The 23831-nt window shown below is 43.8% G+C and overlaps 1 protein-coding gene across 2 annotated transcripts, besides 1 other annotated feature; it reads left to right on the plus strand.

Annotated features, from left to right (window-relative positions):
- Positions 1–307: 307 nt before the first annotated feature.
- Positions 308–22973, plus strand: beat-IV (beaten path IV). Of its 2 annotated transcripts, NM_001275947.1 has the most exons (7): positions 308–769; positions 10411–10848; positions 16322–17001; positions 17199–17334; positions 18934–19067; positions 21466–21694; positions 21775–22973. In NM_001275947.1, exons 2-7 carry the CDS (start codon positions 10794–10796, stop codon positions 21879–21881), a joined length of 1341 nt encoding a protein of 446 aa, NP_001262876.1. In that variant the 5' UTR covers positions 308–769; positions 10411–10793; the 3' UTR covers positions 21882–22973. The 2 variants fall into 2 exon arrangements, with proteins under 2 accessions (NP_001262876.1, NP_651156.1); NM_142899.2 differs by having other exon boundaries at positions 21466–22442.
- Positions 1347–3074: a mobile genetic element.
- Positions 22974–23831: the final 858 nt, after the last annotated feature.

Below are 23831 nucleotides of genomic sequence, written 5' to 3' on the forward strand. Positions count from 1 at the left end.
TGAACTCAAAACTACGATTTCCCTAAAAATTGTGAGAGTAAATGCTTTTTTAAAACAAAGCAAATTAAAGCAAAGCAAAAATTTGAAAGTAAAGCAGTAAGTATCATACCAAGAATTTAATTCTTAACTGAGCGTGAAGGGCAGAGCACTAGAAATGCCCTTTCTCTTAACTTTACGATATTCGCAGCCCCACTCACAGGACTAAAAAGCTCTCTCTGCCGCCCAGAACAATAAGTTCCGAGGACTCGGCTCGAAGCGCACACGACGATTCATAAACAAATCGAGCTGTTCCTGGCCGTGGCGATTCAGTTGAATTCGTTACGAGCTGGCGAAAGGACGTGCTTGGCGGTCGTCGTCGTGGTGAAAGGCTATTATATCGAGTGGCATTCGGTGTCTGAGGTCCACGTTCGTGTGTCAGAGTTTGGCCAAAACTAAGGCGCGAAAACACATTTGCGGCGAGTGCGATTTTGTCGAGTTTTACTCAGTGTTTTCCATCGAGCTTTCTTAGCTTGCTAAAACGTGTGCGGGCAATTAAAGTTTCTAGCGTCCCACTGACTGATGGTCGCGCAAATGGCCATTGCAAATTGCATGTTTTCGTGGCGAGTAGTGCATGTCGCAGCATGACACCGAGAGCCCAATAGCAAATGCATGTGAGCCAGCCGAAGAGGGCTTAAAGTGTTTTTTGGCCAGCCCTTGTTCGCCAAAGTGGAATTATCGTCCAGCAAGACAAACGGCACGCAAGGCCGGGCTAATGAAAGCCCCATCAAAGGCAAGTGCAAATTTGTGCTAGGGGTTGGGCAGGAAATCTAATTAAAGACGAAATGGCAAATGCGGAGCATAAAATAATTGCAAATGTAGATGAAACCTGGTGGCAGCATGTGAGTCCCAGGAAATGGGTTTCGCTTGACAAAAAACAAAACCCCAACCACACAACCGAAAGGAATTCGCATACATATCAAATTTATGAAAGGCAACCTCACACACACATTTCCACATGTGGCTATGTGTGTGTGTGAGAGTGAGTGCCCTGGCCAGAACTGAAATTTATTTATTTGTTTTCCTTACTTACGAGGCAGAAGGGACAGGAAAAAGTAAAACTACACCGGCAGCTGAGTTCGGAAAACTCTAATAAAAACAAATGTTGAACAATGGATGTGTGGCACTTTAAATTACTGAAATATGTTCGCTAGTCTTGCAACTTTCAGTAACATGAGAAAAATGATTACCTATAAAATATTTTTAACACTTGTTCAATCATTTTTTGATTATCCAATGATTAGTCCTTTTGTGGCAAAGTCCTTTAATAAACACTTACCAAGTTCAGTTCGTTGGCTCTGGGAAAACATACAGAGGTGGTCAAAAGTATTTTCACAACGCACAATATTTGCAAACTTCAACTTCTTTTTGTTATATTTCTTCTTGTTGTTGTCCGATTTGCCTGAAATAGTTCTTATCGCTTAGCTTGATCTATGCAGAAGGTAGTCGAAAAGAAATACGAAAGATAACGGTTCATAGTACAAAGCTTAAAGCAAAAGAAAATATGCATGCAAGTTGTCAATAGTATTTTCACATGTTTATTGCGCTTCAAAAGTATTTTCACTCAACTTAATTTAGTAAATTTCAGCTTAACATCTAATTTCAACATAAGAATTTCTTTATTTTATATAAATACAATACTAATATTTTGTAACACCACCTTTGGCATCAATAACTGCTTGAAGTCTTTTTGGTATTGACCTTACCAAAGTTTGTGCAAATTCTAATGTCAATTTGGACCAAATCTCCGCTATTTCAATGATGGCTCCCTCTCGTTTTCTATTTTTATCAATAGTTCGTTGGTTTTTAATAAAAGCCCAAACGTTTTCAATGATATTAAGGTCTGGGCTTTGGGGGGGCCACGGAAGAACCGCCAGATTAAGGTCGTTTAAAAATTTTGTTGGTATCCTACCCTTATGGCATGGAGCATTGTCCTGCTGAAGAATCCATTCAGTAGTTGGAAAAAGTCTATTTCCAGACGTAAAAGCATGGTTGTTTAAGATAAGAAGGTATCCGTTCTGATTTAAAGTTCCTTCTATCGGTACCAAGTCTCCGAATCCATAATAGGAAAGACATCCCCAAAACATGACTGTGCCCCCACCAAATCTATTGGTTGGCTGGGCTGCCAAATGCTTTTGATTATTTTTCAAATGCATAAAATGCTTGCTGTATGACCCCTGGTACTGAAATGCAGACTCATCAGTCCATAAAATATTAAACCAAAAGTCAAGAGGCTTCTTAACATATTCCAACGCAAATCGAAGACGTTTTGTTTTGTTGGTTGGTGTGATCTCAATCGTTTTGCGAACAACGTATGTCTTAAAATCAGCTTCTTTTAGCCTGCGACGAATTGTAGAACTACTAACTTGTTTGCCAATTGTATTTTTTGATTCTAAGGCAATTTTTACCGGACTGGCACTAGGATTCTTCGCCACAACTCCAAGTATTTGCCTGCATTGCCTTTGGTCCAGCACAGGTTTTCGGCCTGATCTTTTTTTATTTTTTAATGTGCCAACTGTATCAAACTTTTTTATTAAGTAGTAGACAGTTCTACGCGAAATTTGATATATTTCAGCTATTTTGGCCGCAGGTGTACCGGCTTTAAACCTAGCAACAATACCAGCCCGGGCCTCAACTGTTAACTCTTTTGTTTTGGGCATTTTATTTAATAACTGTAATAGGAAAATGATTAAATCTAATTTTTATTCAATAATTTAAATGTATTTAAGCAAACAAACCGGCACTTGTCACTCTAAACCAATCACTGAAGAAGAAATTGCGTTGTGAAAATAATTGTGATGCGACGAAACCGTGTGCAAATACTTCTGACAACTGATAAAGATCTCTTCATTTGCCTCTTCCTTGCGCATAGGAACAGTTATTTTTTCCATTCTTCTTTCATCTGACTCTGCATAGGTTTGAATTTGCAAAAGCAAAAGTTTTTTTGCATTTCACCTCCCCCCACTTGCTGCACAAGCAACTGTTTGTGACCCATGCACAAAAATGCACTTTGTGAAAATAATTTTGACCATGACTGTATCTTGTAGAATTTCTTCATCTTAATCAAACTACAAGGATACAATGAAAATAGTATAGGTGCTATTGGAAACCACTTGGTTAGGGAACGAGGAAATTTAATTCCCTGGCCAATTTAAGTGACGGCTATTAGGAAACATCCTGGCGAGCCCTAAACAGAATTCGATCCTCGTCCCCCGTGAACAGAGCCTCCTGGGTGGTCGCACATTGCGTGTGCCGTAGTTGGGCGCAAACAATGCATATTCTAATATGCTAAATGGTTGCCATTGTGGGCGGACCACCCAACCACCCACCGTATTACAACCCACGAGCCACAGCCCATTGGCAAAATTATTGCCGGGGCGCGTAAACAAAGCACTACGGTTAGGAAAACAATGGCTCAGTGCCGCCCAGTTGAGTCTGGCTCAGTGGAGCTAGGAGTCGTCATAATTTCAATTAAAATTCAATTGAAATTATATGCAAAAACAAACAATGGTGTAAATTGTGGGGCTGCTGCCGGAGCACCCATAAAAGTCAATTAAATTATGCATTCGGCTATATTTATCAATCTGTGTGCCCAGTCCACCCACTAGCCATTACTTTATGTATTTTAACCTTTTCTCGGTTTAATATATTTTCCTTATACCCTTTCGATTGTGGTATCGATTGGCCAGAGAAAGGTAATCGACATTTCAATAATTCCATAAATAGTTAAGTGACTACCCTCGCCCTAAAGTGACCCCGTTTTCTTCTTTTTTTTCATTTACCGAGCTTTTTTAGTGATTTTTTTTTCTATTTAGTTCACGCCACTTGCAAGAACTTAAATATTTCTTCACACTTTGCCTTGTCGCCATCGCCTTTTACCGAAAGTTTTCCAATTATATGTCGCCTTTTTTTTCGTCAAACAGTTTTTCCGAGCTTCATATTTGCTTTTCCGCACCCCCTCCCAGCCATTTCTCTATTTTCCGCTCGTTCGCTGGGGAAAGTTTTTATCGCCGAGCTGAAAAAATTATGCTGGCATTGCCTTCTCTCATATGATTGGCATCGCGGCGGCCGGAAAGTTTTGCCCTCGGGCAAATTGTTATCATAAGCGAAATCGCAGCGTAACTGACGTGAATTTTCCCGTAATGCAAAATTCAGGGCAGCCGTGTAGTTTGAATAAATGTCACTGTCTGGAGTTTGGATCGAATGAAAAGCAATTCCAGTTCGAGCCAAGCTAAAAGTCAGGTAGAATTTACATGGGACTTGTTGATATTTCTTTTTTTTTTTTTGTTGTCGGTGTCGGACTAACGGCATTTGCATTCGCAACTGTATCGGAGTATCCGTATCTGTATCTGTTTGTCTATCTGTATATATATATCTGTGTTTACTGCCATCCGCATGTTTCAAGATATGGCATACACGTTATTCCACTTTAGTACATTAGGGCAGACTTCCTCCTGCCGGTGCGCTTAATTTCCGGCGCAGTCAACAATACGAATCGGCATCCCCGTAGAGGGAGTTGTATGGCCCTGGGATTAGGGATAGCTCCTGCTTCTGCTCCCTGCTCCTTAAATTTCTCGTCATGTCTACAAAGGAAGCGGTAGAGAATACGACAGGATTCAAACTGGGACCACGACTGCTGGAAGTCTGAAAGTTCACGAACATTACCTTTCTGCAGTCGAGATAGACTTGAACTTAAATCAGAAAAGAAGTGAATAAACTAGCAGACCCCTCGACTAACCACACCCATTTGAGAACTCCCCACGTGTCACAACCGTCCATTTTCGCCTTTGTGCAATTAAGGAGCTTAAGTGGTTTTCTCATAATTAGGTTATACGGATGGCAGGCGCACATTTGCCAGCTTAAATATTTATGCTCTCTTCCATTTAATTTATTAAACTGCAATTTAATTATTTCAATATTTATAGTACAGCTCCAGGCACACGCACAAACACCCACACACACACGGGAGGTCCAATCAATTTGGAGTTCATTCGCCTCACATGTAACATTTATTTTTCTCATGACAGAGACAGGCGTCTCCTTGTGCGCATCACTCATACGCACTGGTGGCCCGAGCCTGTAGGTTAATGTCGAGACCCCGTGGGTGCCACATTCGCAGCCAACAAATCTTGTGTACAGCGTTTAATTTTTTGACTTCTCTCGCGGCTCACGCGCCATCTTTTGTGGGTGCTCTGGGGTGGCAACTTGTAGGGGCGGCATATCCTGACGCGTTGGCAGGAGGACGAAGGGGGACGTGGCTGGAAGCCACCGAAGAAGAGGGCGTTCAAGGATCGCTCGTGGGTTTGGTCGCGTCTGTAGCTGCGGTTACCATTCCTTGGTCCTTGAGGTGCTCAGAAGCTGTAGCCACAAAGTTGCCTTGGCAATGCAGGCACTACCAGTTCGCGGGTAATACGTGCACTGCGAGAGTATTTCTATATTTTACCAAATATCATAAGAAGTAAATAGAAGAAATACCACATATTTCATGTAATCGATACACATTTGAGGTGTAAAACCCTGAAGTAATATTTTTGAGCACCCTTTGGAATTTTCATAGCCATTTTCCTAGTCCCCAAGCTATTATAATAATAGATTATTTTTCACCGTGTCCCGCACAAATGTGGGTGGGCTGACCAAACCAGGCCACTATTTATGGATGTTGCACTGATGAGCTTACTCGGAATTCGGAACTCTGGTGGGTAACCCACAAGTCCTTTGGGAAATACCATTGAATTTGAATTCTGTTTGCTGGCTATTCCTTAAATATTTGCCTTTCAATTTCCATTAGTCTGTCATATTCCACTCGATGTCGCTACTCTCTGTAAATTGCCTTTCACTGCAGCTTTTGTGAAATATTAAGTACTTTTTCATTTCCTTTTCCGGCAAGAATCCCTACGATTTCGCCTTTGGCTCGATTTCTGTTTGTGGCGCTGCGAGAAACAAAAACAAAATTTGTTTGCCATAAAAAATTGTCGCGAGTTACGCGGCTGGGTGACAAAATGTGGAAATGTGGCAGGGGGCGTCCACGCCCTTTTGTGTCGCCTACCGCCCGCCGCCCGCTTTATCCCTTACCCGCACAATTGTGGCACGCCGTGGCTTTCCACTTATTTTCCACGCCGTGCAGCTTTGTATTTTTGTTTGGCTTTCCTTTCGCGCCGCTTTTCTTGTACTGTGCTCATTTATTTTTTATGTGTCTTGCACCTGAAACGACACACATTGAGGGCGTTGGTAAAAGAGGGGGGCGTGTAGGGCTGGCATTAAAAATTTAAGTTTTATGTCGATGAATGTCCTCCGTTCCGTTCCGGCCTTTGTTTGCCGCATCGACTTACTTTATGGACATTTTTCACGGTGTTTTCCCAGCGATGTTGATTTAATTTAAGCCCCACCCTAAAGTGGTAGGCAAATGATGGCCCGAAAGAATAATGAGCCCCATCAAACGTGTCTTCGTGTCGGCTTAGGCAAATGATAATTTATTTATAATAGTTTGAGCCTGCTACCCAAGAACTCCCGGAACCTTGAGAATCATAAAAAAAAAGAGCCAACCATAAACACTTTTTAGTTGCCCTCAACGCCCCTGCATGTTTCTTAGTATCATTCCATCTTTTTGTATTCGCTCATAAACTCATTTTATTCCCAGCACGTGATATTTGTCCACATATGCGAAACTTTATTAGTTGAGCACTCAATGAAAAGGCCATCAAAGAAAACACTCGTCAGGGGCTGCCAGCTGTACAGTGCAGGGGGAAATAAATTTTACAACATCAGCAAACATTTCCCCAATGAATTTGCATTGTCAATCATGCGCAGCTTATTTATTCGCCTCATTCGATGTTATTTTTTTTTTTTTTAGAGGTCGGCAGCTGCAGTTTATGAAACACTTTTACGACTCACTCTGTTCCGATCGAAACAAATTCGAAAAAGTTGCACGAATAAAATGTACGGCCATCAATTGTCATCGATATCCTAGCTCCTAATCTGTCAAGCGACCAGGGATTTTTCGAGTGCCTGTGTGTGTTTATCCTTGCCACACGCTTAGCCGCAGAAAAGCCACATGAATTTATGGCACGAGATGGCATTTAATATATTTTTCAAAACGAAGACAGATGCTGAAGTGTCCTCGGGGAGGAGCCTCGCTTGATTTAGCTTATCCGCACAGATTGTTATTTAGTGACTGGCAAGTTCAACATAAGTGTTACAGTAACGTAAACTTAAACGGTATAAAATTCTATCTAGCTGTTCAACGACGATATTTCTATTACTTTGTTCTTAAACATAACTTAAGAAATATGCATTAATTTCAAAACCACTTAATTAGTGCGTCTGATAGATAAAACCCTCTGAGAGTTCCCAGTAATTCCGCCCTGACCACTTAGTTCATACCTAATTAAGTGGCATGCTAAAGCTTTCCGCTTTGTATTTAGCTTCCAGCGCTAATGCAAAATGTATTTTAAATTGGATTAAGTGTCAAACATTTTGACTTTGTGCCAACAATAATTTAGCCTGTTGAATTTTAATGCGATTTTTGGTAATGTAACTTTAGCCTTCCGTCCAAAACCAACACACCTGAACTGTCCACCCCGTATAAGCACATATATTTATGTGTGTATATATGTAGATGTAGATGTCTGTGCAGTGATAAGTGCGACCCATGTGTCAAATGAAAAATCAATACTATTACAGACACAATTCACATATGGGCACAAACATGTGTACAAAGATGTAAATAGCTGGTTGACATTCTGACATCGACAAAACGAACGGGGAGCCTTCAAATGTGCCCCCCGACATTATTAGGTCACTTGTGGCTACATTTTGCATACGTACATGTATATACATATGTGCAGGCACATGGGGAAATGGAAATCTGGCCGGAGGAGCAAATTTAATTTGCCAGCCCATCGCCGTTTGGAAATTATAATAATTGCTAAAATAATCGATTTGGGCCGGGTTCCTGACATTGGCTAATGCATATTAAATTACCATAATACAAATGATATCCCGGCCACTCACACACGCACGCATTCTCTATGTGCACATATACATATACACATTTTGGAATACCCTGCAAAAGTTGTGTCAACAATGTGAAAGATAAACAATGCGATAGTATGCGTGCGTGAGTATGTGCGCTTGCCAGGATACACACACTCACACTCAAGCAAAACTTGCGACTCAGCTCCTTGCTGCTGTTGTTGTTTCGGGTTTTGTTTCACAATAATAAAGTGCGGCTGCAGCTTTAATAACTTCTGCAGTCAACAAGAGCGACAACAATAACAAACAGAGCCCCCTCGATAGAGACAAAAAATATAAAAGGAATAAAGGTCCTGGATGGGAAGGACGAAGGATGAAGGAAAACTCGGAAAAACACACACAGCAGCTGCGGAGCAGTGGCTAAAAGTTCAGCACAGAGTCGAGCTGCATTCTAATATGATGGGACCGCAACTAGAAAAGTTGCCAACCCAGTGGCAGCGATGTTGGCTGTAGATGAATGGTTGAGGGGGAAATTCGGGAGCCACGGCAGGACACAATGCCAGGAGACGAATTACATTTGTCGCGCTATGTTTGCACATATTTAAGCAACTTAAGAATTAGCCAACTTAGCTGGAAAATGCAGCGCAGAAATGCTGGCAACCAACGGTTCATCAGGCACACAGCAAGAAAGAAATTGATCATTTTGCAAGTCTTGAATAAAATTAAGAAATTAATTAAATGTTTGTAATTGAAGAATATAATGTATATATGTTGTACAGCATTTGTCTATCAGCTTATGTAAAAAAAATATATTCCTTTCAATAGACGAGCTTTAAATAAGTGATTTACACTTAGTAACATTCTTCCAACAGCAAACGAAAGATAAATTCGACATAAGTACCACATCGATTCTTAACGAATTTAAGAAAGGATTTTTTACGGTGGATCCAGTTGCTGCGTCAGTCATTCGGGATAACTGTGAAGGAACCCAATTTGAGTTGCCCGCGCTTTGCATTGCAAAATGGCGGCTCCGAAAGTTTTTGCTGCATAATCGCAGGCGCAGCACTTTGGGCCAGGCCAAGCAAAACAAAAGTCCTGTGGAGCAGGAGCAAGGGATCGTGGTGCGAGGGGGGCCGGCAAACTTTGCTGGCACTGCGCATAATGAAGCAACGCAACAGACGAATCCATCTCCGAGTGTGGACAAAAAATCCGGGCTGGGAATACGGGTTTTTGGGTAGCCGGAACCGGGTGAAGGAAAAGTTTCAGTTGCCAAATGCGAAAAGAATAAGACGCGACGAGCGTCACAGTTTACTTGGCATTTACATTTCCGCTCTGCCGGCTGCCACCCAAAGTTGTTTTCCTTCCATCTTTTTTTATGATTATTTCAGCTTCATTTTTCATTAAGAGCCCGGTCGGGCAGGCAGTGCCAAAGCCGCAGGACGAGCTGGTGGCCTCCTTGATTTATGCGCATTTCATGAGCAATTCGACGGAATGGGAGACCCGGGCACGTGTCCTTGAGCATTGTTTTTTTTTTTTTTTGGCCTAGGCAGTGTCCATTAGCTGGAAGGCATTGTTGGACCAGGAAGGCAGTAAACTGTTTTTATTCTCTTGACTAGGGCATCATTGAGTCGGTATGGGATGGCCTTTTTAGAACGCTTTTTGCTGTGCGTTCTTCAAAAAGTTTTGCCTTTTTATTCAGCTGTGATTTGCTTTTCATATGAATTCTTAATTTCGTTCGATTTTGTTAAGCTTTGCGGCACACACGACCTGACCTATGACCTCAGCTGCGTCATTTGGCCACAACAGCTGTCAACGCCCACGCCCTCCACTACGGCCACGCATTAACCTTCGTCCTTTTGTCGACGTTCGATTTGTAACGTATATTTATAAGTTTTGCTAGAGAAAATTCTATTTCCATGCAAACATCTGACGTGTAGCTCTTGTGGCAAAAATAAATGGCAGTCAAATGCTGGTGGGAGTGTTATGTAATGAGTTCCCATTTCCCTTTGCTTTTGCCATTCCACTTCCATGGCTAACCAGGAAACAATGGGCACAATCAATAAAATGTCTCTAGATTCCGGTCACCGAAATCATTTGCTGATGGCCAAATTGAGGTTACTGTCATTTGCAGAAAGAGAAACAGATAGCGAAACAATGTCATTTGATTGAGAATTATTCTTAGGCTGCCTTGTTTGTGCCCCGACCTGATGAGAAATGATAAACCAGACAGAATCCAGGACAAATTGAAAAGGGAACTTTTTGTGGGAAATGGCACCATGAAGGGATGGCCTCCGCTGGAATTGTGGTCTACTGGAAGGGGGGCCCACCACAATTAGGATAACTTTACCTTTACCACGACCATCAAACTTTATTAAATCGCATTTATTGTGATCTTCTTTGCAGGCTGCACTAGTGAGACAAAACCGAGTTTAATGAGCTGCCTGCAGCCGGAACACATGAGACTGCCGCAGCACTTGTCCCTGGCCAACGGATCGAGCCAACTATTAATGGCAACAGGCTGGAAGTTTATGCGAAAAGTTTCTGAAAGTAATACGCAGAGAACACACAAACCGAGCTAAGTCCCATCAAGCAACAATAAATGGGAAAACGCGCCGGGGAAAAAGCGCTTAAATCAGCACAAGAAACCGCCAAGACCGAAAGAGAGCGATAGAGAAGAAGAAATCCACAGAAAAGTTTTCCGCCAGCGGATTTCCATTCTCGCGAGCATCATCATCATACCAGGCTCCGTTATTGTTTCGCCAAGGATTACATATTATGCGATAAACATGAAATACACAAACGATACACGAATCATTGTGTTCATTTGCTGTTTGCTGCAAGGTGAGTGCAAAAGTGTTCAATGCCATTCGGTGGGTGGTTTGGTTTCAGTCTGTTGAGTGGGCCGAGTGAGCTGAATGGGTGATTTTCCCCAGCATTTCCAGTTCAATGCCTGCGCGTGTCGACACCTTGCCAGTCAATAAAAAGCAAATTGTAACTGCTTGACAAAGTCACTTGTGGCGTTTTAACACCCAAACGCACATATGTAACTCTGTGTGCGTGTTGGCAGCCCGAAAAAAAGGGCATAACCGCCCACTAATCCTCATATATACACTCCGAGCCACCCATCCAAGCCAACCCATCCGAATCCCCGCTGACGACCCGCTCGTTTCACTTATTTCAGTTATTTTTCTTGTGTGCCGCATGCGGAGCGCATACAAATGAGTGGGTCAGGCCACCCACAGTACCCACAGACATAAAGCCGCCACTTGGAGCGGCAATTCTCGCTTTATTTTAAATAAACATGATAATTTTTTTAATACAATTTCCCGGGGTTTAATTTCCCAGGTTTCACCACCCAGCCAGCCCGCCGAGTGAGCTGTCAATTTTCGCTGGGGTCGAAGTTGGCTCCATTTCCATACTCATTCGCATATGCATCTGTCAAGTGCAGCCGCGTGAACGTGACTTGAGAGACGCAGTTCTTGGGCTCTGCACTTTTCCGGCGCTGCTTTTCTGGTTTTCCGGCTGCCAGCTGCATGCTAACCCCCCGGGGAAATCACTCACACGTATTAAACGCCAATGACGCACGAAGGGAGCGAAACGAAGCAGCGGGTGTTCCCCATAAATTCCATTTCATTTTGCAAATATGTAATCGCACCTAGAGTGCAAAACATGGCAATCGATTTCCGAAGGGCAAACTGCAGACGCTCGCGATTCGATTCGATCAGCTGAAATAATAAGGGAAAACTTTGGCAAATTGTTTGTGGAACGTGAGGCACACGTCTTCCGGCAGCTTCCTGGCAATCGTAATATTTCTTGCATTTCGCTCAACTCAAAGTGGCCACAAATGAGTCCCTGACCGTGTGATCAAATATTGCGCATACGCCGTGTGGGACAACGACCGTTTACATGTTGCGCCATTGCCTTTGCCTTGCCGCCATTGTTATTTCTCTTTTCAATTACACGCCAGCTCAGCAACTGTTTTTACCTCGCTCTCCCCTTTTCCATTTCCCGTTTCCCTTTTCCTTGCCCGACTTTCCTTTTCCACTACGCTCCTCCCTACCCATTCTGTTGGCTCATCACCTGCGGTTATTTTGATTTTAATTTGCTCGTTTCTCGCTCGTCAGTTGCTGTCGCTGCTGCTCGTGTTGTTTCTATTTTATTCATAAATGTTTTGTTGCCTGTCTCACCATTACATGTGTGTGTGTGTGTGCGAGTGTGTGTGTTGGTGTTAGTTCGCCTTGTCAGTGTCGCTTAGGGTGGAGTGGCCATTTTGCCTGCGAGAATGTGTGTGTGTATGTGTGCGAGGATTTGCGCCAGATTTGTGTCAACTTGAATACATCAGAAGCGCTTGAACAGATTTGCATGCTGTTTCTGTTTTTTGTTGGCCGTTGTCGCTTGTGGTGCCTGCAAACAACAACAGCGAAACAAAAAAAAAGTGCACACGCAATCGCGCAGTGGCAACGGGGCGTATGAGTACTTTCGTCCTCTTTCACTCTCTCTGCACGCATTTCAAAAACTGTTGCATACTTTTTTGCGCCGCATTGTTCTTGTTTCGCCCGATGCAAGGATAGCCTTTGTTGTTGCTCGGTTACTGCGCAAACTAAACTAAAACTATCCCAAAGGCTTTTTCATTACAATTTCGTCTAGGTTCTTTTTTTTTCCAGCCCCGTTTGCATTTCTCTCTCTTGATGTTTTATTTTTTTAATATAATTGTTTGCGTATTTAGCACAAGGCCAAGCGCCTAGCGTTCAACACCCGCCGAGCCCCGCAACTCGTGGCCGCAATAATTGTTTTTTAAACGCATTTAATGAACAACATTAAGCGGAGTTTAAGCTGTCAATGCCACAATAAATATTCATCAAACCACGGCGAGCGGCAAGCGGCAAACGAAAAATGTGCGAGCCAAAAGCGAACGTCAGAGTTTTTAATGAAGTCTAGACGCCGCAAATAAGAAATACGCCCTTAATGAGCCGCCGCTCCAACTTGGCTGGCAGCCCACTATCAATGGCAGCCTCACTGGCGTCCTTGTTGTGCCTTCGAGTTTTTTGACACTTTTCGGCAACTTTCTGGCTGGTTCTCAGGTTCGGGCCAACATTCTCAAGCGAAATGATTTAACAGATAGCAAAGTTTGCCAGCCTCCACGGGCGCATAATTGCTGCAAAGGCGCAAACTCATTAGTGGTATAAAGTTAAGGGCCGTTCAACCGATCCACTCCACCTCCTACTCCGAGTCCCATCCCCATTCGCCCATCATTGATAGCAACTAAGCTGGTACAACCGATTTTTGTTGCCAGCTTTATCTCCTAATGGCGGCCTTCATTATGCGCTATTTGGCAACGCATTGTGGGTCAGTTTACCTTGGGCCACCATCCTTCCACCTTTCTGTTTCCGGAGATTCTGGCTCCTCCTTTGTTTGTCTTTCTACTTTCCTGTCCTTCGGTTCGGTATGGTTCGTTTCCCTCTCAGCTGCTCGTTCTGTTTGCCAATTTTATCGAATTATGCTAAACACCAGAAAAGTTCAGAGGACAAGAACGGGGGGAGGACTTATTTAACCTGCAGGTGAGCTGCGGGGCAAACCAAAGGGACGCCTCCCCCCTCGCTTTGGTGAGTGGGGAGCTAGCCCTGTTTAAATATGCGTTAATGAACGAAATTATCATGCATACTGAATGATATTCCCTTCTTCTGCCACGACTCCGGCTTATGCATATTCAATTTACATCAAGTGCGCCGCGTTGCTTTGCGGATACTTTACATACTAATTTAAATATGGAACTTTATTTTGGCAAGTTCGGTGGTTCGGGAGGAGCAAGCGATAGTCAAGTCGAGCTGGGAGTGTGAGACAGGCGAGCTGATAGGCAGACAGTTTGGAACTTTTGCTTTTTGTTGTCTTTGCCCCCGGCCACACTGGCTGTGAAGTGTAAATTGCCTGCTTAAATATCAATTTAAAAAATTGGCAAAATTAAATTACATTGGAAACCTGGAAATTCCAACGTCGAACTGCGATAATAAAACCTTTAATTACCCAAACAGTGAGTAGAAAGTCAGAAAATAATTTCAACGCAAACTAAAGTGCTTTATACTCAATATTATTTGTAGGACAGGAAGATACATAACATACCATTTGGCTATATTTTACAGATTTTTCATAAAAAGCTTTTCTTATCATTTGAAAAGGCCTGAAAATCCTTACTTAATGCTTAGTACAATTGCGGTGGTTCCCCATTCATAAGGAAAGACACACAGCGTTGCATTTAGACAATGCTGAGATGCTGTGCTTGTGGCATGTTTACAAGTTGAATGTGTATTTTTCCACAAAACTCATTGAAATGGAATTCCATTCGGAGCACATCAACTTGTAATTTAATTTCGGATCTGAATGTATACGAATGCTTCGTCGCTCGACTCGACTTGGCTGTTATCAATACAGAGTTGACTGTCTGGCGAGAAGGGAATGCTCTTATTTCCCCCGGCTACATTTCTTTGAAAGGATCCCGCCCTGCAGGCAATTTTAATCAGCTCTCATGCAACTTTCAGCCATTGTTTGCTCCTCTCCATGCGATTCAGCCATCGTTTTTTGACTGGGACTTTGCTGTTTTTTAATTAACATTTAGACATGCCGTAGCATTGCCCAAATGACATGTGCTTACCGCTTTTCACAGGCCTCTTTGTCTTGGCATGTTTCTTGTATACAAACGAGTATATGGTATCGCATCTGCAGTTGCCGGTTTTTGGCCTTTGTTTTTTTCGGCAAGCGGCCTAATTTCATTAAGCCCATTTCCCGACTGACATCAGCAGGTGGGCGTAGAACGGGGCGGACGCACCTCAACTCGTCCATCAAAGTCGCTGTCATAAAAATTGGCCAATTAAATAACGTGTTCGCCCACACGCCATGTACTTGAAATACCGGCGCTAATTAATGGCCAAATGTAATTAGTTTTGGCTAACACGTTAAAATGTAAAATGCTGACATTCTCGAGACCAAATCAAAAGCAATCTAATTCAGCTCGTAATTAAATGCGATTTAGGCAAATCAAAATTGTTTACTGCACTCGACGAGCATCAAGTATCCGCAACCACACGCTTCAGTCCTGCCAATTTCAATCGGTCTCCCGGGGGCCCGGGAACTGGGAGCCTGAAAAGTTGTGCAGCTGCAATGGAAAAGTTTTGTTCGCCAAGTCCCAGATCAGAGACTGTCAATCTGTTTAATCCCATTCAATTGCTGACGTCTTTAAGCGGCTGCCAAAGTTTTGCCAGCTGCCAATGGCACTGCCAATGGCCAATTAGCCAACGCAGAATCCTGCTCCTAATGGCCAGATATTCAAATATTTATGACGACTGCGATTCTAATTTAACGCTGGCTGAGCAGCTTCGCCGAAATAAACCGCTAAACAGAGCATTTATTCTGTAATTCTGGGGGGTGAATGACAGCCAGGAAGTGTACAAACGGTCCATATCCTGTTGGTCGTCCTGGGTGTCCTTCGGCTGCCACATGGCCAGCCTTCATAAATTGTGGCCCTGGCTCGGCGGTGCTGTAATTTCACAAAGGATTAAGCCCGATTACGCACTCATTTATTAATATTTACGAGCCGGCCGACACGGGATAACAGATAGCCTGCGCCCAGAACAATGGCCATTCCACCTGCCGCAATTTATCCGCCTCCGAACGCCTGCATATTTCAGAATCGCTACTCATAAATAAGCAATTGACGATCAAAACCGTGGGTCCTTTTTAATTAAAACAATAATTGTTTGTGCTGGCAGCCGGGCAGGACTAGTGGTCTAGTCCAGAGGACAAATCAATTATGCAAATACTTGGCCAGCGCAGGCTGGCAGGCGGAAAATTTGCTTCGTCATCAGCTACAAGAAGTTGACTCGTCTTGACGGCCCGGACAATGCGGAAAATATTTTAATTTTCCTCTGGCCTTGTTGCGACTAGCGTAATCCTTGGCGATTGCCCGGCGGGTCCTCTGAACTCTGTCCTTCCGCTCTCGCCGAGTATCCTTACTATCCTTACCCGCATCCTGCGCCCTTTTCTTATGCAAATATGCGCTCGGCATCCCCGGGCGACTTGCCAGTTTATTGATTTCCCAGTCTCGCTGATTTCAATATTTGTCGTTTTCATCTTGGGCGATAAAGAAAATTATTTTGATATTTTTGGTGAATATTTTCGCCTGATTGGTGACACCATTATTGAGTAAGAGTTTCGCTGAAATGGAGAACACAGCTTTACTATACAACTTTTACTATATTATTAATTGATATATGTACAGAATACATTTTCATTGCGATACATATTTATGTTCACTTTTTAACAGGTTTTGCCGTTGGCCTGCGCATGATTAAGGTCTCCATTCCCGCCTACAAACTGCGTGGCGAGTCCGCTTTTCTGGAGTGCCAGTATGAGCTGAACCGAACGCACCATACGGTCACGGGTCTGCAGAGTCACTCGGACCATGCCCACGGTCACAATACCCACGCCGGAGAGTTCCACTATCCGGATGGCGATGCACTGGAGGACGAACGGTCGTCGTACCGCTCAAGGATGCGACAAAGCCAGCGGCAACATGGCCAGCGGCCCAGGCAGAGGGAACCCATCGCCATGCGTCAGTACCAGAGCCAACAGAGCCACCAGCAGCTGCCAGCTCCGCCGGAGAAGTCGCCGTACGGGCACAGTGTTTACCGGGGCAGTGCCGCCTCCGGCTATCTGGGCGCCGCCCATGTGGGCGCCAGTACCCACAGCGGATCCGTGTCCGTAAGTAACGGGAACAGCAACGGCGTTCCGGCGGCCTATATGCCCGATTTCGATCGGGCGGACAGCTTCGACGATAGCCACGATCGCGAGGAGGAGGAGGACGAGGACGAGGAGGAGCAGCCCGAGGAAGGCGAGGCCCTGTACGCCATCAAGTGGTACAAGGACAACGAGGAGTTCTACCGATACGTGCCAAAGGCCCGGCCGCCGAAGACCAGCTACCGGGTGGACGGTGTGCGAGTCATTGTGAGTACACACCCAAAGTATTCAAAAGAAATATTCAAAACAAAATAATGCCATAAGGCTATTGTATTTTTAGCACCGATTTCATTTCCTTAATCCTATTTTTCTAAAATTAAGCTACTGTATATTTTTGCTGGCAGTAGAATTTACATTGGAGGCATTGTTGATATTTACCTATGGTAATTTTCTTGCTTCTTCAGGAGGAGCTTTCGGACGCGAGTCGCGTTCTGCTGCGCGGACTGACGCTCAACTCGACCGGATTGTACCGCTGCGAGGTGTCCGCCGAGGCGCCCAACTTCTCATCGGTGCAGGGCGAGGGGCGGATGGACATTGTGTGTAAGTACTGCCATTGCGAATGCGAATGCCAATCTATTCGAAGTCACGTTCCGCATTTGCCTGCCACGATTTTATTATATTTGTTGCACCCCGCAAGCAGCACACAACCGAGCAAATGTTTGCTCGAAAAATTTCACATCAATTACAGGCAAATATTGAGAGCGTAAATAAAGCAGGACAAATGCGGAGGGGTGCAGGAGCGGGTTTTAAATCAGGACCTCCGTCGTTATTGGCATCATAGAGAAGGATCTTGTTTGCTTATTTGTTCAGCAGTATTTCGATACAGACCGAATCCAATGTGAATAGTATTCATGGTTTTTATACACAGATTTTTGATTCAAGCTGCAAGGAATTTCAATAAGCGGCTAAGAACTCAGAGAACTCAATGCATGAATGGGAATTGATACGGGATTTTATTGGAATTACTAGTTTAAATAAGTAAGACAAATAGGATTTTAATATGCCAATGAATGAAACTCAAATTAAAACCTGTCGCTTATGCTGTGAGGGAAATGCATAAAGAGCTGAATCGAATAAAATTATACCTGCTGTGACCTTCATTCGCTCTCCTCTATTTTATTATTTTATTATTTTTGGTAAAAGCTTTAGCTGTTTTAAATTGAATATTTAAAAGCCTTTTCGTGGCTCTGTTTACCATTTCTGCGGTCCACTTTCCGCCACAAGCTCGCCCACACATCCACCCGCTACATGTACATATACATATGTACACATATATATTCTGATTCGGATCGAGTTTATTTTTGCAGCTTCTGCCGGCTTTTGCTTTTGGTCGACTAATGCGACTGGTGCTGTTGTTTGTTTTGGCTTTCTTTATCGGGCCGAGCGGGCGGAAATGCTTTTAAAAAGTCATTCATAAGCTTTAGTTTCATAACAGCATATTTTTGTAATCCAAGCCGGGTCCCAGCATTTTTTTACGTTTTACACACGCGCTAAACTTTGCTCCTTTCCGCTCTGCCCCCCCGTTTTTTACTATTTTTATTTACTTAAACCAAATGGCCAGCGGCAAAAGGGAATATATAAAACGGTAGACCGGCACGGGGGGCTGCGGGGCGGACACGCCAGCGATTTATAAGTTAAAATGCCATTTTAATGGATATTTCCGCAGTCTGGCCGCTTACAACATATTTTGTGTAGTCCCTGAACACCCAGAGAGCTCCACCCCGCAATCCTCTTTGCAATTGCAGTTGTTCCTGTTGGTTTATCTGTGTGTTTTATGTTCTATTTGAGCAGCGAAAAAATATTTATTTGTATATCCCATTGAAATCTTCTGTACAAAAGGGGGAAAGGCCCCAAAAAAAGCGAAGTGTGTACCGGGTAAATATTTGCCAGGCAAAACAACACGAAAAATTGTTAATAAATTACTCGACCAAGGGGCGAAAGCCGCAACAAATATTTATTGGTAACTGGTTTGGGGGACTTTTGGCCATGTGAATATGGGGGAAATGGCCAGAAAATTGACGCAGTTCCAAGCTACGCCAGATAACATCAGAAGGGATAATATCTGGCATTAATCCCCCATTTTATTTATGCAAATTTTGTATCCATAATTGATGTATCCCCCATCCCGTTTCATTTCAGTTCTGCCGCGCGATGGACCACATATCAGAGGACAGCAGTATCAGTATCAGATCGGCGAATACTTGTATTTAAATTGCACGTCAGGCAAGTCGCATCCGGCCTCGCATTTGCAGTGGTTTGTCAATGAGCAGCCGGTGAGTTTGTTAACGCCTCCTCCCCCTTAGTCAAATAAAACGTTACAACATTTACCCCATTCTTTTTGGGTCCGCACCTAAACGGTGCCGGGCTAATCAAGAGCGGGGAAAAATGTAGAAATTATGCATACAGTAAATATTTAAGCCTCTAACAACGCGGCAGACAGCGAGAACGAACCCGGAGCCGGAGTGGACTCAGCTGGGCAGGTTGTTGAAATAATTTCATGAACAAAACTCATGTAGACGGGCAGGCTTCGAATACATTTTTCGGTCTTTCTTCCCTTTTGGCTTTGGCATGTTTTATGGCCCGATGTCGGGGGCTTAGGGTAGGTTACGTCAGGTGTATACATATATATTGGGTGAATGGGGTTGGGGCTTAGGATGGAGGTCTGAAACGGGGTACTGGGTACTGGGCCATCCATCTGGTCGAAAGCTCGTTACATGTCTGCCGTGGCCGGAACACAAAAATCGAGAGGCGGCGAGTGGGTGGCGCACTGCATTTTATCGTCGGCGCTGACTACATGGCACTCAAATTGTGTGAATCGAGGCGTTAAGGTACGAGTTAGTTCATTGTACCATGCTGACTTCCCCTTCCACAAATTCTCGATTCCGGAGTGTTCGTGCCTCTCGTTCGCTTTGTATAAATACGAGAAAAATCAATAAGTGCGATTAGGCACGATTCCCGGTTTATTTGCCTTCCAACAATGGCAGCTGGAATCATCCCTCTTTCGTCACCCTTCCTGAATAATGAAGACCACCCTATCATATTCTACCCGAGCATCCGTCAAACGTATGTACATATATAGGGGCCAGCCTGGTGAACAATGAAATGGTGGAGAGCTCATTTAATAACATTTGTCTGGCCGTCTACGAACAACATGTCGTATACGCGCTGCCCTGCAAGGCATTCCTGCAATTTACAATAAAAGTGTCCATCTTGAGTTGGGGCTCAAGAATATTCTCGCAATTCCACGAAAAACTTCTAATATAACAGCTTTGGCCAGGCCGCAAAATGCGTGGAAATAAATTTTTGGCGGCATCTTGGGTGAAAGTTTCCGGAATGCGCCGGGCATTCAAAGTGGCCTCGTTTTATGACCAGCCCTCCCTATTTCCCAGTGTTTTGCGTGGTAGCGGTCCTGTGGACAGCTGACGGCATTTCTAGCATGCTTGTTGTGTCAGCAGGGAACCGGAATCGCAATCGGACCTCACACTTTTAATTTATGCCCTTAAAGTTTAAAGCGAGGCACAATGCCGGAGCGTTCGGGAAAAGGCAACCAATCGCCTAACAAATGGCAACAATTTCGCTGGCAAAGTGCTAACCAATTCCCCCCGCCCAGAAGCCCCGAGGACAGACCGAATTCGAATTCCCATTCCGATTACCCTCGCAGAACCCAATTTCGAAGCAAATCGAAAAAAAGCAGCAGGGAAAAGTTCAAGTTATTTATTTGAGCGTTTCACATTTTTTATCAGGTCTGCACATTTTTCTTATTTATGGCAAATGATTTTATTTCTTTTCAAGCCAAGTTTAAGTGCAGCCCCCATTCCCATTTGTTCGACACCACGACCACCCCAACCTCCAGCACCTACCAATCCACTTCCGCCCCTCATGGAGGCAGTGCACTCTGCTGACAGCAGCAAACACAGAAAGGGAGGAATTATCAAGCTCTTGTAATTGTAACCTTCATTGGACTTGGAAGTCGGACTCGGAGACGGCGGCGTAGACGAAGACGGAGGCTGCTACTCCAACTCCGAATCCGGTTTGGAACACAAAGGCGTCCCCTCAAGCATTCGCCAGACATGTTCCAGACACGCCCATTGCGGGTCCCGTTTCCGTTTCGTTGCTCATACGCCGCGTGTGTCAACCTCTAGTACTTGACGGCAGGAAACTCCCGATTCAGACTTTTAATTCCGCTCGTACACGGCAAGCAAACGGGAATTAGCTCCAAAAATAAAAATAAAATACTGGCTAGGAACTTTTGCAAGGCTTGCAGTTTTTATATATGTTGCCTAGCATATACATATTAAATTAAGCAATGCATTTCACTATCGCCTTGTCATTTACTAGTTGTCTGTATTTCAATAAGAATTTGCCAGTCACTTGCAATTTTGGAAATTTATCAAGACAGCTATCATTTTTCCATTGATATCAATTATTAAATGGCATTTAACTGCAACGTCATTTGAGTCTGATTCTCTAAATTTTGGATATTATATTAGAACAGACTATCAAAGGATTAGAAAGTTAAGACAGACAAAAACAGACGCAATAGCAGAATAAATATAATTCAAACGGACTTTAATTAACTCTACGAGTTGACTCAAAAGAGAAACAAACATTTTTCTTAATAAAGCCTTTTCCTCAGTGCAGCATTTAAGCTTCCCGTCCAACTTTTTTCAGATCCTTGACGAGCACTACCTGCACAAATACAACGACATCGTGCACAAACACGGGCTAATCACCTCGACATTGGGCCTGCAGCTGCCGCTGGAGCCGCGCCACTTCCACGAGGGCGACATGCGCGTCAAGTGCCTGGCTAGCATATCGCCGGTGCTGTGGAAGGGCGGCAAGGAGAGTGTCCTGCAGCGACGGCCGGGGATCATCGACAACCGCGAGGCCATGCTGCTGGGTGAGTGACCTGGCACGGAGCCATTCCCGACTCCTTACTAATTCGATTCGCTGTCCTTTGGCCCCATTTCTTCCACACAGTGAAAGGTGCGGCTGGCCACTCGGAGAGCAGTTTTCTGCGAACGCTAACCATCGCCATCATCCTGGCCAGAACTGGGCAGTGGCTACTTGGCGCGGAGCTGACCTAAGCCGGACCACCAAGATGGCAGATGGCACCCCATTCGACTCGATTCAATTAACAAAGCATTCATTTCAATTCAATTCAATTCAATTGCAATTGCAGAGCATAAATGGTGATTTTGTATACTTTAAGTGTAATATCCTTAGTTCTTAAGCGACGAGGGGGCGACGAGAAGGGAAAAGAAAAACAGACAAATTGGGTAAATGTGTTATAGCATGTAAAAATCATTAAGCAACGCGAGTGGAAACGAGTTAAATAGTATTAAAAACAGATCCCATTCGGAACGAAAAAGTAAACTCATGCGCAGAGAGATGCACAGAATTCAATTAGCAAAATTGTTAAGTAACTAAATTCGAATCCCATATATATATATGACATATCCCCGCCCATCGTTCCCGAATAAAGCCCAGCTAAGGGTTCGTTGTGCGTAATTTCTGTGTAAATACTTGAATGGAACGACAAAGTCTAGGGCAAACTTTGGACTTTTGTCAAATAATGTCTGAGTGGCATCAATTTCGAATGGTAGCTGGAAACTTTCCCATAACAGATGCTAAAACTACATAATTGCAAAAAACAAAAAGAAAAAACAAATGGGGAAAAGTAAGCTGGAAAAGTGCTCTTTTCCCCTCTTTTAGTTACGATTCTGGCAAGTATTTGCTTCCTGACTCTGAAAAGTATTTCCAATTGTATTTAGTTTCGTAAATTAAGTCCGTAAGGGAGAAGGGAACTTGAAATTAAATTATATTGTTGATGGATCCATTACCGATGGCTCTAAAGTTGAGAAGCTTTGAGTTGCCGCACATCCTAGTTGTATGAACTGTATAAAAGAGAACCGGGATATGTGTCATATCCTTATTGTTAAGAACCTTTGCTAAACTAGAACTATAAGTTAGGTGTTTAAGTTGTAGCCGAACTGTCCCCCAGAAAATATTCCCCACATCCTGTATGTAGCTATACCTAAAGGATAAAGTCTCCCAAAAGATATAACTACAATACTATATACGATGATATGTATATGTATACAGTAAATGAGTACGACAAGACCCCCCTTTTCCCCCAGAGTGTTTAAACAAATATAAATGTGAATGCAAACACGGAGTTGTCTTCTTATTTTCCGCGCTACCGGCAGATTCCCGCACAGATACGCAACCGGATACGGAAATGTTATCTGCTACACGCACACGGTCCGTACAGCAACCATTAACACCTGAAGGACCAAAGTTACTCCACTCCCATTTTCCACCTTCCCGTTTGCAGAGGTGTTAAAATCGTGGCTGCCTCTGCAGTGCCAACAAAGAAGATACAAAAATTTTTATATATAGAACATAAAAGCGGCAAAGTTAAAATAACACGTACAAATTTTGTATGCAAACAAACCGCAACGCGCACACAGACGCCCAACCTCACACACACGTATTCTCTCCCACAAATACATACGCACGGAATGGCGGCGAATGAAAAAATTGCGTGCAGCCTTTTAGGCGCTGCCGGCTAACACAACTCGGTTCCCTTTTATGTGCCATTGTGCCCGGTTTCTGCCCTTCTCGGTCTTCGTGGCCAACATTTTGACGGCGCACTAAACTTTATGCGCGGCACATAAACAGAAATGCACGCAAAAAACTTTCACAAAGCTAGTACCGAAATAAAAACAGTGGAGAAGCGCGAATAGGTGGGTATATTTTTTTTTTTTTTTTGTTCTTTTGGGGGCGGAGGTGAGGGCAAACTGAGGGCGGTCACACGCAAATGGTTCGGGTCAGAATGGTATTCATGCGTGGCCCGCGGCAATTCAGGCGATCCTGTTTACCTTGCGTATGCCTCTTCCGAACCGAATCCAAACCACCTGGCCAACCAAGCACACAACACCACCACCCACCACCATCCACGGGGTCAATCTAATCTGCTTCTGCACTTGGCCAGTTTGGTCAAGATTTATGTGTGCCTTGCATTGCATAAGCGG

This window comes from Drosophila melanogaster, chromosome 3R (genome assembly GCF_000001215.4).
Source record: "Drosophila melanogaster chromosome 3R".
In the NCBI taxonomy this organism is placed as follows: Eukaryota; Metazoa; Arthropoda; class Insecta; order Diptera; family Drosophilidae; genus Drosophila; species Drosophila melanogaster.